The 17,612-nt window shown below is 37.9% G+C and overlaps 1 protein-coding gene across 1 annotated transcript in view; it reads left to right on the top strand.

Annotated features, from left to right (window-relative positions):
- LOC135461440 (WD repeat and FYVE domain-containing protein 3-like) overlaps positions 1 to 17,612 on the top strand; it is a 55,919-nt gene that overhangs the window by 6,924 nt on the left and 31,383 nt on the right. Inside the window, exons 2-19 of the mRNA XM_064738545.1 lie at positions 623 to 661; positions 1,540 to 1,814; positions 3,898 to 4,090; positions 6,036 to 6,222; positions 7,056 to 7,222; positions 10,538 to 10,593; positions 10,885 to 11,031; positions 11,387 to 11,484; positions 11,890 to 12,050; positions 12,459 to 12,551; positions 12,971 to 13,164; positions 13,459 to 13,597; positions 13,865 to 13,965; positions 14,261 to 14,409; positions 15,102 to 15,188; positions 15,518 to 15,779; positions 16,539 to 16,756; positions 17,055 to 17,458. Of these exons, the coding sequence (XP_064594615.1) occupies positions 1,608 to 1,814; positions 3,898 to 4,090; positions 6,036 to 6,222; positions 7,056 to 7,222; positions 10,538 to 10,593; positions 10,885 to 11,031; positions 11,387 to 11,484; positions 11,890 to 12,050; positions 12,459 to 12,551; positions 12,971 to 13,164; positions 13,459 to 13,597; positions 13,865 to 13,965; positions 14,261 to 14,409; positions 15,102 to 15,188; positions 15,518 to 15,779; positions 16,539 to 16,756; positions 17,055 to 17,458 (2,863 nt within the window). The 5' untranslated portion in view covers positions 623 to 661; positions 1,540 to 1,607. The remainder of the gene's footprint in view (positions 1 to 622; positions 662 to 1,539; positions 1,815 to 3,897; positions 4,091 to 6,035; positions 6,223 to 7,055; positions 7,223 to 10,537; positions 10,594 to 10,884; positions 11,032 to 11,386; positions 11,485 to 11,889; positions 12,051 to 12,458; positions 12,552 to 12,970; positions 13,165 to 13,458; positions 13,598 to 13,864; positions 13,966 to 14,260; positions 14,410 to 15,101; positions 15,189 to 15,517; positions 15,780 to 16,538; positions 16,757 to 17,054; positions 17,459 to 17,612) is intronic.

Raw genomic sequence — 17,612 nt, forward strand, 5'->3', positions numbered from 1 at the left:
ACATGAAAAATATATACATGTACTCACTACTCACTGGACCAAGCCCAGTAATAAGTACATGTAAGGGTTGGTTGAACTTGGTGGGATTTCAGAGGAGTCATCATTGATTTTAAACTTTTTTTATGTAAAACAAACATAAGTGATATTTGTCATCAGGAACATTTTCCCCAGTTATTTGTTAAACAAAGGAATAACAGCATATGAAATTGTTGAGTTATTTCACAAATTAGATCCCAAAAAATGCTTAGAATGTGTTCCTGGCCATCTCAGAACCCAGAACACCAGCCACAGTGGGCTGAGATAGTGGACTGGCACTTTTTCAGCCCTGGCTAAGCCATTGCCAGTTAAGATAGGAGTTTTTCAGTTGTTTTGTGTGATTCAGACACAAGTTGTTTTGGTTGCACAAACTTGAAATATTGTAGTGTTAGAAGTTCATACATTTTAAGAAATGGTCATAAGTAATATTTCTGTGTGCATCAAGAAATAGCTCACATTGTGTCATTTGACCTATAGTATAAACTGGTTTTAACCAAATTCTTGATAAGACTGGAGGTAACACATGTAAGTGAGATGGGAATGGACGTGTAGTAGGGCTGATATGGGCTGTGTTATTTCCCTACAGAAGAGGTTGACTGTAAAACCCCTCACCTAGTCACATGTGGTAAGTCTAGGCATGCACACTACTGCTTGTTCACTGATTTGGGAGGGGAGGAAGTTGACTAGTCTTGTTCTATTTGTTTTGTGTGTGTTTCGTTTTCCTGCTTCAGGAATTTATTACTTGCAATATTACAATGATTGCATGTTGTTCATTTCTGTAGTGCTTGACTTTTTTCTTTTCAACTGTTGTAATATAATGAAATACAAAAGCCTTCACATATTCCGTGACTTCATAGTAAAGCTGGAGTTTTCACATTAAATAAAACACAAATGTATCTTTTCTTTTATACAGTGTATAGCCATTAAATCTAGATAGTAGATGATTCCAGTATATCTTTGCACCATGAGCGAATAAAAGTGATTAAAATCAACAGCCAAAGAAATCTCATTATTATGCAACAGTTTATTAGTGAAATATTACACTGTCGCTGTATGTACATTTCATAAAAACCCTGACCCTCACTCATGTCACTAACTAAACAAAAAACATTGTGTTCAAACAAGTTGACTGCATGCAGCATTGCATTGCTGTTTGTTTGGTTTTAGAGGCATTCCTGCTGCCTCTAGTAAATGATGTTAAAAACACAATAACAATTTTTATATATGTCAAATAGAAAATTAAAAGAAATTTACAACTGGTGTGACAGGTTTGACATCTGTAGTCACAATAGATGCACTTCTTACATTTTGTTATGGGGGAATTTTTTAATAGTGGAAAGATCAGTCCAGAATTTGTTTAAACAGTGTATTCTTACCTCAAATTTATATTGAGTTTTTTTTCTGGCTTGTACTTCCTCTATATTACAGTGTGAAAGAGAGGATTATGGTTCATGTACATGTCTTATGAACCTATCATGAATTCTATGATTTGTTGATTTGCAGTGGAGGCGAGCTGTGCAATAGTGAAGCTACTGGAGATAGAGTCGTGTGAGGAGAGCAGTAATGGCTGGATGTTGCTGAGTGCCATCAACCTGCTGTCCACTGGCACCCCAGCCCTGATAGACTGTATGACCGCTGCATCTCTCCCATCCACTCTTGTCAAATGCCTCTACCTCTTCTTTGACCTGCCAGATGTGGAGAATCCGGACTCCCTGGAAACAGAATGCCAGTTTACACCCAGGGAAAGGCGTATTCTGCTTCAAAAAGTCTTTGTTCAGGTAGGATACATGTATTAGTTTCAGTTATCTACTTATAATCTTTTTTTATGATATCGAATGTAGATTTGCAAAGGGTTAGATGTGATCAGGTGTAAAGTTTGATATACAAGCTTTTGGATGTTGTACACTAAATGGTTTGTCCTTGCCAGGAAGGTGTAATGACAATAATAACTCAATTATTTATGCAAGTTGAGCTCAGCATGCCAAATATCAGCACTATACCTTACCAGGCTTGGATTATCAAACATTTTCCATTTTGTGATCTTGCATAGCTGCCAGTGGCTATAATATTTTACTGGAAATGTTGTTACAGCTTGTTTTATTGTAGGTTCTTTCATGTCCATATTTCTATCAAAGCTGAACTTCATTACCATTTCTCCTTTATAATGCTATCATTCTTTGTATCGGACATGCAGATGGTTCAGTCAGATTGTATTTGCAGCAATCATAACCTTCTGAATAATTAATATCTTTTAAGTGGGAATGTTGTCCTTGCCATTGAGCCTAGACTGATTCCATTCAAAGCTGATATTTAAATGCTGTGAGACAGTAATGTGTTATGTCATATGCCTGACACAGCTTTAATTGACTTAAGTCTGGTGCTGGTCATTTAGTGTAAGGGCCAGTCTCCAGTAATCCTAGGGAAGGTTTGGTGAAACCAAGTGGACATGCGTTATAACATATGTTATGATGTATGTTGTCTTGATAAACCAGAAATTAATAATAGTACAAATAACTTCAAATGTGCGTTTATTTTTATTGGCAAAGTCTCAAATACGGTAACGAAGCAAAAAGAGAATATCTGTTTATGTACAGCAGAATTTTGAACATATGGGAATTGGTTTGTTTTAAAATTGTGTGGTGCAAAAATATGATAGAGTATGAATATTTAATCTTGGTTTTAACTTCCCATTGCTTTGCAGTTAAAAAGCTTTGCAAATAATATTAACATATGTTACATATATTGCCAGTTGTCCAGTTTGTAGGAGAAAGTATGTCGACATATATCAGGCTCAGGATGCTAATGTCCTGTATAATTTTGTAACACGATAAAGCCCCATCTAGGGCTACCAATGATGCAGGTGTGGTTGCAACACATGCTGTTACTTCTAAAGGTCATTTTACTGCATAGATGTGGTAGCTTCTTGGAGACAGCCTAGACCGGCCTTGTTGTGCTACGACTGCCCTACAATGTACCTATATATAACTGAACAGGGTGCAAAATGTTCATGTGTCCATCTGTTGAGGACAGGAAAAATTTGCTTGTGACAGGTTGAATAAAATCTTACCTGTTGCAAGGTACAGGTAAGAAATTCAGTTTAACACAATACATCTGACAAGAGGATTAACATGCACTGCCGATCATAGAAATTCATCTGATTAAAGTTATCAGCATTTACTGAATGTGTACAAATATTAATCCCTTTATGAAGTTTGCCTGTCACAGTGAGCAAAATTAAATCTGCTCTGGTCGTATTACTGACAAAGCCACACTTACGTGGAAGTAATGCTGCAAAACCAACAACAACATGACGTGCATTTGGAATCAAACTTGCTTGCAATCAAGTGTAACCAATTACACTCTCTTTCGTTATTCATAGAAAAACCAACAGTAGAAAATGAAGCGAATGATGTTGCATTACTTACGTGTTATAGGCCTATATTTCTTGATGAAAATTTTTGTTAATTCGCAGTTTTAGCTTCTCACATGAAAGTACAGTTCATGTTTTTAGGGGACAAGATTTGGGTCATGTTATATCTGATATGGAGGCGTCTTATACTCTGACTGGTGTAGGTGAAAAAAGGTAACAAAAATCAATGCCCGTCAGATATGACAGGTAAAATTCTAAAAATATTTTGCCCCCTGCCGAAGAGCACTTTAAGAGGCCAGTAAACATCATAAAATATTACTTTTGATGCTGAAACTTAAAGGATATCATCCTACCTTCCAAACAAATCACAAGACACCTTTCTATAAAGATCAGTAGAACTCACAGAATCAAGAAAAAGGAGTAACTTTGAAGTCATGGGCAGAATTTTAGGGGATTTACGATATATGCTGTATGTTTTGTTGTTATTGAAGGTGTTGGTGCGGCTGTGTAGCCATTCTTCTCCGGCTGAAGAGCTGGCCAGGAAGGATGACCTAAGCCTCCTGTTCAGTGCCATCACAAGCTGGTGTCCTCAGCACAACACGCCCTGGAGGAAGAGCGCTGCAGAGGTGTTAGCCACTCTGTCCAGACACGGTCTCACCCCCAATGTCACGAAGTACATACATGGTTAGTGTAGCATTCATAACAAGTTGACATTAACATACATTGTTAAACTTTAATCAAAGATACATATAAAATAGCAGATTACAAAAACCATCAAACACCAGTCAGATTTAGAGACTGAAAAAGCAAACTGCAAACATCAAAAAGCAAATTGCAGACATCAAAAGCAAACTGCAGACATATATTTATTCAACACCAGTTGAGTAAATATATCAGGGAGCAAACTACCCCTGTAACCAACAACATGCATGTATATACACAGAAACAGAAGCTATCCCAAAGTCACCTGTGGAATGACTACTATTCTTCATTTATTTAATTAGTACATTGCAACCCAGTTTTTCCCAGGTTACCCAACAGCAGTCCACTTGCCTGTTGGTAGTTAACCGTTAACCTGTCATTGTGGTTCACCTGTTGTGCTCCTGTGGAATAAGTACAGAAAGTGTAAAACCCTACATATATGTTATAATACTTGTGAAGCAAGAAATAGTTGCTGTACCTTTCCACATGTGAAAAGATGTCTTTATATTACAGTTTCTCTTCGGTTTGATGTGGCATTAAACCATAATCATTCATTCATTCATTCTCTTTTCACTTAAAGTTAAAAGTTATCATTTTGCTCCTCACACCATGAAGCCATTATAGTGTATGAGTTTGTGAACAGTAATGTGACAGATCGAGTGTGTGGATTTAGATTGATTGATAACCTTCAGAGTGTAATGTTATATATATATGGGTTACAAGCTAATAATTACCATCTGATCCCCAAAGAACCTCAGTTTTAGAATCGTTCAAGTTGCCAGACCACTTTCCCCAGGTGTGTACATGTGTGTCTACCCAGCTTTAATATAGCCTGCAGAAATACAGATCTGTACTCTTCCCTTAACTAACCTGGAACTTAGTTTTTTCAAGTGCATTGTCCTAAACACGTCAAAGCTCTACACTGCAAATACAAATTTCCTTTAATCCTACAGTAATTCTGACCTGATATCATCTTGTTATTCGGGGAAAAAGAAGACCATAACTTCCCAATTACGACAAATGTACGTGTTTCATTGAAAGCATGTTGAACTTCGCAAACCAGCATTTTTGATAAGAATCAGCCACATTTGGCAGCGTCAGAAAAAAGACAAACTCAAGAAACATTGGGATTGTAAACAAGAAGATTACACCATTAAAAGCGTGCAACTGACAACTTGTTTCAGAAACTTAACATTAGTTTTGTCAACTATTGTCAAAAAGGTGATTATATTAATTTTCAAAAGAGCAGCCTAGTCCAGAATACAATAGAGACAAGTGGATACATCTCTTATATTTTGTGTTAAATTCGATGTAATGGTCTTTATTATTTCCACATATGGAACTGAATGGAAATTCAGAATTACTGTAAGATCACGGGAAACTGGTTTTGGTTGAATGCGGTTTTGACGTTTGAAGATACCGCGGGCAGGAGAACCAAGTTCCAGGTTTAAGAATGTAATAATTCAGAGCGGTTAATGTAAAAGCTAAGATAGGAGATGGCCAACCAGTGTGAGAACTAGTGTATTTGTACACATTTCTGTGTGAGCCTGTAAGATTTAGTGATGCGCAAATAGAGAGTGGTGAGCGGTGCCCAGGTTGTGTAACAGTCATCCTTTCGTGCCCTATCTGGCTCTGTCGTCTAAGGTGGTGGTTTCTGCAGGCTCTAGACAATTAAAGCTCAAATTCAAGTCTCACTCCGTTGTGACTCAGTTCGGGAGGTTTGTCAGGTACCAGGTGAGGTGTTTCCCAATTGATCACCCCAGTTTCCTCCCAACTCCATGGTTTGTAAGAACAATATGAGGACACTGAAAAACCCTAATGAAATAAGAAAAGAAATAAAAAAAAAATTTATCTGTCTTGTCCTTCTGAAGAGTGTAGTGTCATCTACCAACGCCTTTGTCTAATCGCCTTTTGCGTTGTTTTATAGACAAAGGCTGTGTCCGTCACTGTATCGAGAACATGCAGAGAGTTCAGGAGCTGTCTCCCCTGGAGTTGGTGGAGATGTTTGTGACAGTGTTCTGTTTCCTGAAGGATTCCAGCGAGGTTTCCCAGACATTGCTTGATGACTTCAGGTCATGCCAAGGATATATCTTCCTCTCAGAGTTCCTGCTAAAGTAAGAGTTTCTTTCTCATTTGACTTTTCTAGGAATTAAAATCTATAACATGTATATTTGTACTGAGGAAAGACCTTCAAAAATTGCATGTGGAGAGAAGATACTGGGTACATTGCCAAGTCTACATGTACTTCTCATATTTTATTTTCTGTAAGTAAATGTAGTTCCATTTTTGTACTTGTTCTCCTTGTTCTTGTGACGTAAGCATAATGTAACCAACCAAGTACTGGTTAACCTGGTGTCTTTTTGCTGTTACTGGATGAGACATCATGTCTAGTGTCTCTTACATGGAGTTTCAGTGAAGTAGCAGTGTAAAGATGTAAGCTCCGGGACTGTCCTGCTAGTAAAAGGCACACATGTGATGTGATTGGAATTACATGTATGTTGAAGTGGCAATAAACTAGCAGCAAAGATTTAAACTGTAATAACACAGTAAAGATTGCTTTCTTTTCCTTGTCACCTCTTTTGCTCTTTCTCAGAGAGATACAACTGGATGTTGATATGAAATTCAAGATTTATGGCACTTCTCCGTGTTCTTGTTTCCTTAATGCACAAATAAATCGTTCTAGAATTTCTACCTTTATATTGGTTCTCACTTTGAGTTGCCTCTGCAGGGTTATGAATTACCTGACTAGGAGCTTGGTATCTTCTAGCTGTGAATGGGATTGTTGTCATACTAGTAAAATAGTTTATAGACTTCAACTCTAATTACTTAATAATGATAGATGCTCTCATACCTGTTATAAGTTATCTGAGGCGCTATCCTTTCCTGGTTTCCATACACTGGTATCTCTTCTGTGTGAAAACATTTGGTATGTACATGGACATTGTAGACTGGAGCAGGATGATTCTGAAGAGGCCAAGCAGGCGTTGAGGAACCTGGTGTTGTTTGCTGGCAGTCTGACCACATGTGGCTTCATAGAGCTGAAGCCCAGTCAAGCCAGCACTGGGTCACTGTTCCACATTCCCGGCTTCATAATCTCCCAACCCACAGGCAAAGGTGAGACAACTCCTGCCACTACACTGAACTTCCTTGGCTATTAATAGTGGGCCTAGATTGCCACATGTGTAACAGGTTAATTGGAGGTATCTATCAGCCAGGTTTTATTACCCTCACCTTTTCCCTCAGGGAAATCCTAGAGCCTGTGTTAAAGGGTAAACACTGTGGGATTGTATATGTGTATTCCTTTAACACCTGTTCCCAATTTGTATCCTGTTGTTTCTGTTCTAAGCAGAGGCCAGTAAATTCTTCTCATAAGAAAAACAGATTAGCTGTTTGTACATGGTAAGCCTTTGGGATATATGCACTTAAATCCTATTATAAGCTGCTTTTCTTTATTATTCACACCCATTTGGTAGTAAAATAAACTTTATCCGTTTCCTGTTTATTACACATCTGCTTGCTTTCCATACACTATAAATAAGATTAATGAGTACGAAGAAAAAAGCTCCGTTCAGTAATAAAATGTGCTACACTAAGCAGTTTTAATGAATACATTTAAAAGTAAAAAATTGGTGATATTTAATATAACAAAACTCACATATTTAACATGAGAGGTCACTTTGTTGCAATCTTTTAATTCGGTTATCCATGAATTTATCCACCAAATAGTTACCAGGTGTATTTGTTAACTGTGTGTTTAAGACCAACAAATGTGCTTTGGTCTTATAATGATCTTTCTGGGGACATCATGCTGCACGTATAACAGTTACAGAAGGCATTTGTGAGCTAATGATAATGTAATTTAATAATATTGTTTGTTTCTTAGCTTGTTTCATTTTGCCCGTCCAGTTGTCAGCCCCTAACATTCCATTGTTTCCTTGTTTCCTTTCCTTGTTTTTGGACAACCTCGTGTTACATTGTGACAATGTCTTTTCCTCTCACAGGAGATTATGAAGGAGTTGTCACCGTCCAGCAGCAGGGTTGAGTCATCCCCTTCTTTGCCTATATTTGCTTTTTATAATGGATAACTGCTTTACTAACAAACTATGAATCTGTCACTAAACTCTCTGGATTGGATTGGCATATTACATGTACATGTACATCCTTCTCCTGTTTGTCAGAGAAAGCCATTTGGCTATTATCTACTATGTGTACTACTTTTTAAATAAAGATAATTGAAAATTTTTGAATTAAAGAGAGTACTCAAAATAAATAATTTTTTGTTTGTTAAAAAGAATTAGTAGATATTTTTATACATGATATGTGGTGAGTTTTTCTGTTATTATGCAGGTGAATCCTTCACCTGTTGTCTTGATCTACCTGGACTGTTACTTCCTGTTACCTCAATCATGTCTATGAGTGGTGTAGATCAGGACATCTCTGATATGACCTCTTTACATCTCCCCTATCCCTTTCTCTCCCCCCCCCCCCCCCCCCCCCACCTCCTCCCATCCTAAAGTCAACATTTATAAGTTTACCAAAGTTTCAAAAAAATGTTGATTACTAACCTGAGCTCTTGATCATAACAAATTTAAATATCCATCCATATTTCATCAAGTTCAACTTCTCTGCTGATTTTAGTTTCCCAAAATGGCCGCTTGCTTCTGTCTGTTAGGATGCTGGATACACTTTCCTGCCTTGTGTTCCTCTCAACGGAACCTGTGGCCTAGAAATCTGGGTGGTGTTTGTGATTGGCAGCAATTTTTGTGAAATTCAAGTGAGCAGTGAAGTTGAGATTTAATAAATTTGATGGATATTTATCTTTGGGTGATCAGCAGCTTGGAATTCTCATGATCTAGGGAATCTAAGCATTGTGAAGGAGCAACTGTAGAGGCCAGGGAGGCTAGTAGTCAGCTGTTTTCTGAGACTTTACTAATTGTCCTACAGGGGTAAATGAGAGGAAGCCATGACTTTGAGAGCACTGGTCCAAACATAAAAATATTGTATAAAAATGTGTAAAATACATTTCACCACTATTCCTTCCCTACATAGTTTATGATTGCGTGCTGCAAAAATCCAATTTCATTACAGTACATAAGTATGTCAGCGTTGACTCACCGTTCACAATTTCCCATTTACTTCCACAAATTCGTTGAAAAAGAGATAAATGTAAACTCTCTAGTTGAAAGACTACAGAAAGTATTTGCAGATGCATTCATGTACTGGACATTGATTGCTGAGTAGAAACTGAAGTGGTGCTTTGGTGGAGGTTGTCTCTTGTAAAGCTAATCTCCATGTTGCTTGTTTAAGTTGAGATGAATAGCGCTTACTGACATAATAAACAGACTGTGTGCAGTGTACATGTATCCTATTCTACTGTCTGAAGTATATGTAGCATCTAACAGCTTGGTTAGATTTTAAAGGTTTTAAAGTTTGACCATTGTACAAACTCCAGATAGAATTCCAAGACATAATAGACTGTGAGATTGCCACAGTAGTTAATCACCATGTAATGTTCCGTATGGATTGTGAAGCTTTTGTCTGGACAAGTTGTTCTGATGGATGATGCCTTATTTTGTTATTCAGTGACCTTTTTGTTGACACCAACGATTGCGATTACGTATGCGTGTCAGAATGGCTGTGGATATATATATTTGCCAATTTATATTCATACCAATTTTTTTTCTTGTGTAATCCAAGGTAGCCGTTTTAAACAAACAAATTTTACCACAGCACCATTTGTGTAAAAAAGATGATAGCTTCAGCTGATCAACTAAGCCTTGTCGAGAAATATGAAAATCAAGACTGAAGGACTATTTGAACCTCCAATATCTCTGTGGTGGCCATCTGAAACTGAATGATTTTTTTTTCATTTAAACAAGTGTTAAGGAGCCTTATGTCTCCTGATGTGGTCCGCACCAAGTTTAAATTTGATAACATTTTAGTACATACCCCTATCCAACTGTTATCTTAGAGCTGGTAGGACCAAAATTTGAAAGCATATTAACATATGTTGATGTGGGAACGTCATTGGGATCTGTTTACAAATGTATTTTAGTGTATAATTAGAGGTGTTTGGTGTCATCCCCTAGGCACATGTAAGATCATCTACATGAATCTCCAAGAACGTAGTATACTGGCATATAAGTGTTTGGCTTAGTTGGGCTTCTTACATTTTGGTAAAAGCAGATGGCTATTGATGGTTGTGTTTGGTTGGATTTTCTTCTTTTCTGTATTTACACCGAGGACAAAATATATTTCAAATTCTGAGATCCCTAAGTCATAAATGGTAATGATGAACAGATAGGTAATCTAAAATCTGAGGTAAAAATTCTGTGTGTTTTATAATATAAACATTGTGGAAGATAGACTTATAAACTCGTAATCTTTTGTAATATGCTTCTTTGTAGTTGTGTATATTATCCCTTTCAGGTGTCAGTGTGAGAAATATCCAAGCATTTCAGGTGTTACAGTCAGTTTTCCTGAAGGTATGTTAGTTTGATCAAGTATAATGCAAAGTACCCAATAGAGGAGTTTAACCGTAATTGGGCCGTCGTAGTGGAGCTTGATGAGCTGCATTTCATGGACTTCTTTATGGGGATGCTTAGAAATTTATTTGTTCAATACCTTAAGCATCAAAATCAATTTTGTTTATGATGTTAAGATATAGGTTGTTCACTATTGTGTATGGCTCAGCCTTTAGGCTTTGTCCATATTATTAGCATAACAATCAGAAAAAAATGGACCAACTTTTGTAACTTTTATGATTTTGTTTGTAGGCAGGGACCACAAACTTGTGCAGTATAATCCTGGACGTGATAAACAGCATTTACCATCAGGACAGGGCTAACTACTTCATCCTCGAGCCTCAGCACACTCTGTCTCAATTTGCAGAAAAAATACACCTTAAACCAGCAGAGGTTCAGGTAATGGGAAACAGACTTTGTCTAGTTTCGCTAGATTTTGTCTGAATATTTTAAAAATGAATTCATTAACATTTTTCCTGAAAATTCAATTCTCATGTCTGTCATATATCGAGATTGTGTGATTGAATGCTTAAAAAAGCATTGATACATTTTGTTGCGAAAAGCTACATATAACATAATTTCCCATGTCTGTCAAAGAGGATGTGTAGTGATAATTTTGTCTGATCACGGATATTGGCACATGATAATGCATATTATGATAATATCTTCATATTTCATCTGAGGATCATTTGCTTTACAGAAAACTGTAATATAATTGAAGTCTAAAAAATTTCTTTGCTTCCTTTTTTTACAGCAAAAGTTCTTTGAGTTGTTGGAGTTTGTGGTATTTGAGCTGAACTTTGTGCCTTGTAAAGAACTCATCAGTCTCAGCATCCTAATCAAGTCTCAACAGTAAGTTCTATTTCATTTATAAATGTCTAAATGTGACAATGAAACTAACTGCTTTTATATGTGAAATGATTGTAATACTAAAAAAAAATATCTTAATTTTACAAAGTACTGCATCGGTGTCCTGTAATTTTACATTAAATTCATTCATTTCCGAGAAGAACTCTTATGTTGACACAGTCAGTGTAAAGAAGTTCCCACCATTAGCTGGATGTGGATTCAAAATTATCCGTGCATAGTTTACACAGAGAGACTTTGTTGAAAGCTTGTATGTTTGCACACAATTTAAAGCCAGGAATACATTTGATGATGAAAGCAAGCTGTTGGAAACGTATGATTGCTAACATATATAGACTGGGAAATTTTAATTTGTACCTATTTTTTAATTCCCCTAATGTGATGTTGCAGTCAGATTCAGTGCAGCATCCTCTGCATGAAGAGTCTGATGAGGATTATGCGTCATCACAGCACGTTTAAGGACGCGTACAGGGAAGTGGGCATGCTGGAGGTGATGGTCACCTGTCTGCACAGGTATGCAGCCCTCCTCAAGGAGCCCCAGAATGGTGAAGGTAAGAACAACTCTGAACATATGCTGTATGTGTAACTGGCACTGAGCCGTCATGCCTTGACTTGCAAAGCATATAGCATTAATGTGCAGTCATGGTTAAAGAATGCTGTATGGTTCAGAAGGAAAACTTTTTAATTTAATGTGTCCTTTATAACACCAGTGATCAGCTTTGGTATTGAAGCTGCCTCTATACTTGCCTGTATGTATCGGCTCATCATTATCTGTCCATCGGGAGGATATGATATGATTCTTTTGTTGATGAAACATCTTACATTGTTGAGAATTGTTTGGTTTGTGTTAAAATTTGGCTCCATTTATGTGTCTTCTTTTCTACATGTATGTATGATGTGCTATATCTGCTCTATCCACATTGTTTCATACGACGCGTGTTCATCCCTGTTTTACACAGAGAAACCATCAATGGGAGAGGAGGAGAGAGAGATGGGATTCCTAGTCATGGACAGCCTGGCCATTCTGCTTAGTGGCAATAGTGCTAATGCTAGTAAGTCATCTATGCTTGTAATTCTTATACCTGTATTTGTGTTACTGGAGTTTGCATGTAGAAAGCAAATGAAGACCTTCAACATTTGATAGAGGCCATGAAGTTGCATGTTTAATTTACAAATCACCCACCTGGGCTATAGCTTGATATTCAGAATTTTGTGAGGTACTGAGCAATGTAATATGGCTTTTCTAATCTTGGTTTCCCCTCCATATGAACCTTAATGTCATGGCATAAGCATAGGTTAGTGATGTCTAAAACACACCTCTTATCAGTGGCACTGTTGAAATGGGTGTAAGCTTTTTATTCAATTTTCAGTCATGTGGACATTGCTTTTAATGTAATTGAAATAACTGACATTTTAACACTGAAGCTGAAATCAAGAAGACCTCTTGTCTTTATTATACTGTGTATTTCAGATGTGTTCAGAGAGTGTGGTGGAGCCAGGTGTGCTCACAATATGGTACCTTACTCAGAGTGCCGACAGCAGGCACTCAACATAGTGCAGCAGTTAGTGCTTTCTCCAGGAGGTGACGATGACATGGGCACCTTGCTGGGACTAATGCACACAGCTCCTGTGGAAGCACTAGAACTGAAAACTCATATACTCAAGGTGAGCAAGTCATGATATAAAATCTGACTTTTTGTGATGAATATATTAAAAAATGGACGTAACTGTTTACTTACTTGAATATTTTACCTCTGATTAGGTAAGGATAATTTCTTATCAAGTGGACTTTGTAATGAATCAGATAGCTGTTCATCTTTGTTGTTCAGTTTTATGCTTATTGAGATGATGCACATCTTAAGACAAAGTGTGCTGTTCATGTGATATTATGGTCAAAGAACCTTCAGTAGTACAACAAAACCTCTTCAATTGATAGACATGTTATTGTGTGTGTTGTAGTCTTTACTAAATGTGTTACGCGAGAGCCACAGAACAAGAACTGTGTTCAGGAAGGTGCAGGGGTTTGTCTACGTCATGTCTGTGCTGGTCTCCATGGAAGGCTGTCTGGCTGACCCACCCAAATCACCATGGAATAACAGTCAGTACTGTTTCACATATCTGTTTATAAAACAGTTTCAGGATGAATTTGGCAATAATGACCTAAGAGTAATGTTTGCCTTTTTCAGGTAAAATCTGTACGATAAAGTAAATCTGGAATAAATGAAGCTTTATGTAATTTAGATGGGTTGCAGAAGCATTTTTTACAGATGTTACATGTATTGAGCTTGTCTTCGACTTCTCCATAGCTGCATATTACTAGCCTGCCTAATCTTATTATTTACACAATTTAACATTGATTTTATAGTTCCTAGAAAAGATATCCTGGCTATGTTGAAGACTGTGTTCAGCACTGTAGCAGTGGCCATGCGTTATGAGCCAGCAAATGCTAAATTCTTTGCAACAGAGGTATGTTAGTTTCATCTCCTATTACAATACATGTACCTACAGTAGAGGACATCCCTGTAACTCAGTTGATCTTTAAATAATTTTCTTCTTATGCTGAAATGCATTTTGGGTCATGATCAGAACAATTTTTCAGTAGAGCAAATACTCTTTAATCAGTAAAGTTTTTTGTCTCGCTTGTAAGTTGCCAAAATCCTTCACCATTGCTGTTTTTGTCATAGATCCTATTACAAAAATAATACAAGTGAAATATTCTTGTATCATACATATATATTTTGCATATACATTATTGTTGTAGGTGAGGTATGATAGCCTGACTGAGGCAGTGCGGCTGCTAGGCTGCTTTTCCCAGACAGTGGACATCCAGCCATGTGTGGAGGAGGTGCAGACTGTGGAAGAGGAGGGACAGGTGTTTGAAAAGGTGTTCTGTGATCCTCAAAACCACACGTGAGTCCCGGCTGATAAAGCTATACTGTTTGTAGATGCAGTGCCTGGTCTAATAACAATCCAGGGGGCCTACGTTGCTCAGTTGGTTAGGGTGCTAGCACAGCGTAATGACCCAGGAACCTCTCACCAATGCGGTTGTTGTGAGTTCAAGTCAGCTCATGGTGGCTTCCTCTCCGGCTGTATGTGGGAAGGTCTGTCAGCTACCTGCGGATTGTCAAGGGTTTCACCCAGGCTCTGTCCAGTTTCCTCATAATGCTGGCCCCAGTCGCATAAGTGAAATATTCTTGAGTACGGCATAAAACACCAACCGAATAAATAAGTAATAACAATCAAGTCGTTAACCTATGTAACTTTCAGGAACTCTCCTGAAATTATTATTTGCCCTTAAAAATGCCAAATTATAAGTTTAATTTTTTTTGGGCGCAAAAATAGATTATGTGTACAATATAATAGGAAATGCCATTTTCTGTTTTTGTTGTTTGCAGTTGCCTCATTTCTTATTTGATTTTATTGAATATGGAGACACTGAATTTGAAAAGATTGCCAATCATTTGTAATTTTTCTAGACTATGTTTGGAGAGGGGATTCTAACTCTATTTATTCTAGTTTTTTTTTTTTCTTTGCTCTTTACTAAAGCTCAGCAGTTTGAAAGAGTTCAAGGATTTAATAATAGCATTGAATTTATTTTTCAGGCCAGACAAAGATGTTCCTGTAACCATGGTATCTGCATGTCTAATGATACGTTACCTTTATGACATGGCCCTGGATTCCTTTGACAGGTTGGTGATCTGCTCTCTTTCTCTCTTCCTCTGTGGAAGTTTAGGGACCTCCATGTATTTCATTATTCTGTCCTTAGTTGTTTTTCCATTGTATTCTCCCATGTTCATGCGCACTGATGTGATAATGTACTACTCATTATGATTTGGATGTTAATGAAAAGCTGCCAACAACAACCTCATGGAAACCTCTTTCCTTCCCAGCATGAAAGCAAGAACAAAAATTCATATGTATTTATAAGAGCTAAATTGTTTTATTACACAGTATTTTTCTGTTTTGAATAAGGATGTGTAATCAGTGATATAAATAATGTGCCTATATTGTTAAACAGAGGTCACCCTGCTGGACAGCAGATCAACCCTCCTCCACTGAGTACAAGTTCCCCGTCACTCAAACGTTTCTCGTCGCCACGGGAGACAAACTCCTCCTCCTCCTCTCCCCAGCACTCTCCCCAGATCAGCAAACGGGCCAGTACAGGCAGCATTACCCTCAGCCTCAACCAAAGTCCTGGTGATCTCATTATTGTCCATGCTGGAGCTGTCATGTCCATGTTTCACCTCCTACCTGCCATACAGATGGACACCAACACTCAGGTAACAGAAACTTTCTTAAACACTCAGTGTTCTCTTATGTTAGATTATTTTCGTTAATTTGTGCACTTAATTTGTTAGCAGGGCATATCTGAGATTTTAGAATCATTACTTGTGGCTTATACAACTTCTCACTGCTAGATTTAAGATTAGCCAGTTTATCTACCCTAATTCTTCAACCTTTTCAACCACCTGTGCGATCAATATTTTGAAACATTCAGAGAGAACTTTGTGGTGTAGAGAAATAATTTGAACAGTTATGAAACTTGCATCTTTAACGACACAAACAAATCATTTTTAGCGTCATTTTCATGATAATTATATGCATAAATTCCAGTGTAAAAAGTTGAAGATTTACAATACATATATGCAGTGTGAACACTAACTGGATCAAACGGATGTACCCCGAAATCTCAACTGGCTTATGTCTGACAAATTCCTAAATTGACTTATAACCAACATGGTGATGTGTATGCACACATATGCAAAGTTGGCCTCAATTTTAACCATGTTTAGGTTTGATAAAGATTCAATTTTGGCCATGTGAACAGGGTATATGGAAGAGCCTATGTTTTGGTCTCCCTAGCATTACCCCAGCAGTGATGTTTGACTGATACAGCACTATAGGACAACCATTTGAACTGACCACCTACAGTATTGAATCTTCATGACATGGCAGATACATTCCAGAACCATGTTAGCTTCTATCGTTTCTCTTACTTATGGCTAATACATAGTCAAGTAGTTATTCTCTGCTGTCAGCAGGTAGTGTTGTCTCTCCAGCTACACACAGCTGAGGTTCTCAAGTCGTTGTTACGGTCAGAACGGAACCAACAGATGATGTGTGACGTTGGCTTCCCTCATGAGTTACTCAGCCACGGCAACGTGGCTCTGGCAGATGAATCTCACCCTCTCCACCCTCCTCTACAGTACATGTTTGAACGTCTCGCTTCACAGTCCCTCACCCCCAGAGACCTGAGGTCAGTGGTTATAAATCTTAACAGTTTTCTGTGATGTGTAACACTGCCGAATCTTTGAGTTGTGTAATTCTGAAACATACTCTACCATCCTGAACTTCTAGGACTAAAGAATGGGGAAAGTAAGACAGTAAGAATCATTTAGGCCATGGCAAATGTCACATTCTGAAAATATCACTTCTTTGGAGCAGGACAGTAGACAAGGCTAATTGGTGTCAGTGCGTTTAATGTATGGATGCAAGATTGTTAGATATACATCTCAAGCTAAAATTTGGTAACATGATGGCATTTTGTTTGGCAGAGATTTTCTTCGTCTTGGTTCTCCCCTGAACTGCCGATGTGTGGATGAGTTACATGAAACTAAGCTGAGTGTTGGTCAGGATAGCCTGGAGCAAGGGCCAGTCAGTAGGTCAGCCAGCATGGAAGAGAACAGGACACCTTATGAGCTGGAGAAGAAATTGAAGACTGCTGGAGGGCCTGTACCTTTGACAAGAGTAAAATGTTTAGTGTCCATGACTACCCCTCGGGATGCCCGCATGCACGGCGCTTCTGTGACCCCGGCTTTCGTGGAGTTTGACATGAGTTCAGAGGGTTTTGGTTGTCTGTACCTACCCAGTATCGCCCCGCAGGGTCCACCACCCCCATCTGTTGTCTCAGGTGTAGTCAGCAGTTCAGATCCAGTTGTTATAGGTGGCATTGGGACAGGTAAGCTCAGTCTTTCCCTAAAGCAAGTTGTTTTCAACCATATAATTATAAAAGATGCACTAGCAAACCTGATATACTGAAAAATTAAACTACGTATAAACATAATAGTTTTAAGGAGATGAGTTTTCAGCAATTTCTGTTTTGATCTCAAAAC

This window comes from Liolophura sinensis, chromosome 1 (assembly GCF_032854445.1).
Source record: "Liolophura sinensis isolate JHLJ2023 chromosome 1, CUHK_Ljap_v2, whole genome shotgun sequence".
Taxonomy (NCBI): Eukaryota; Metazoa; Mollusca; class Polyplacophora; order Chitonida; family Chitonidae; genus Liolophura; species Liolophura sinensis.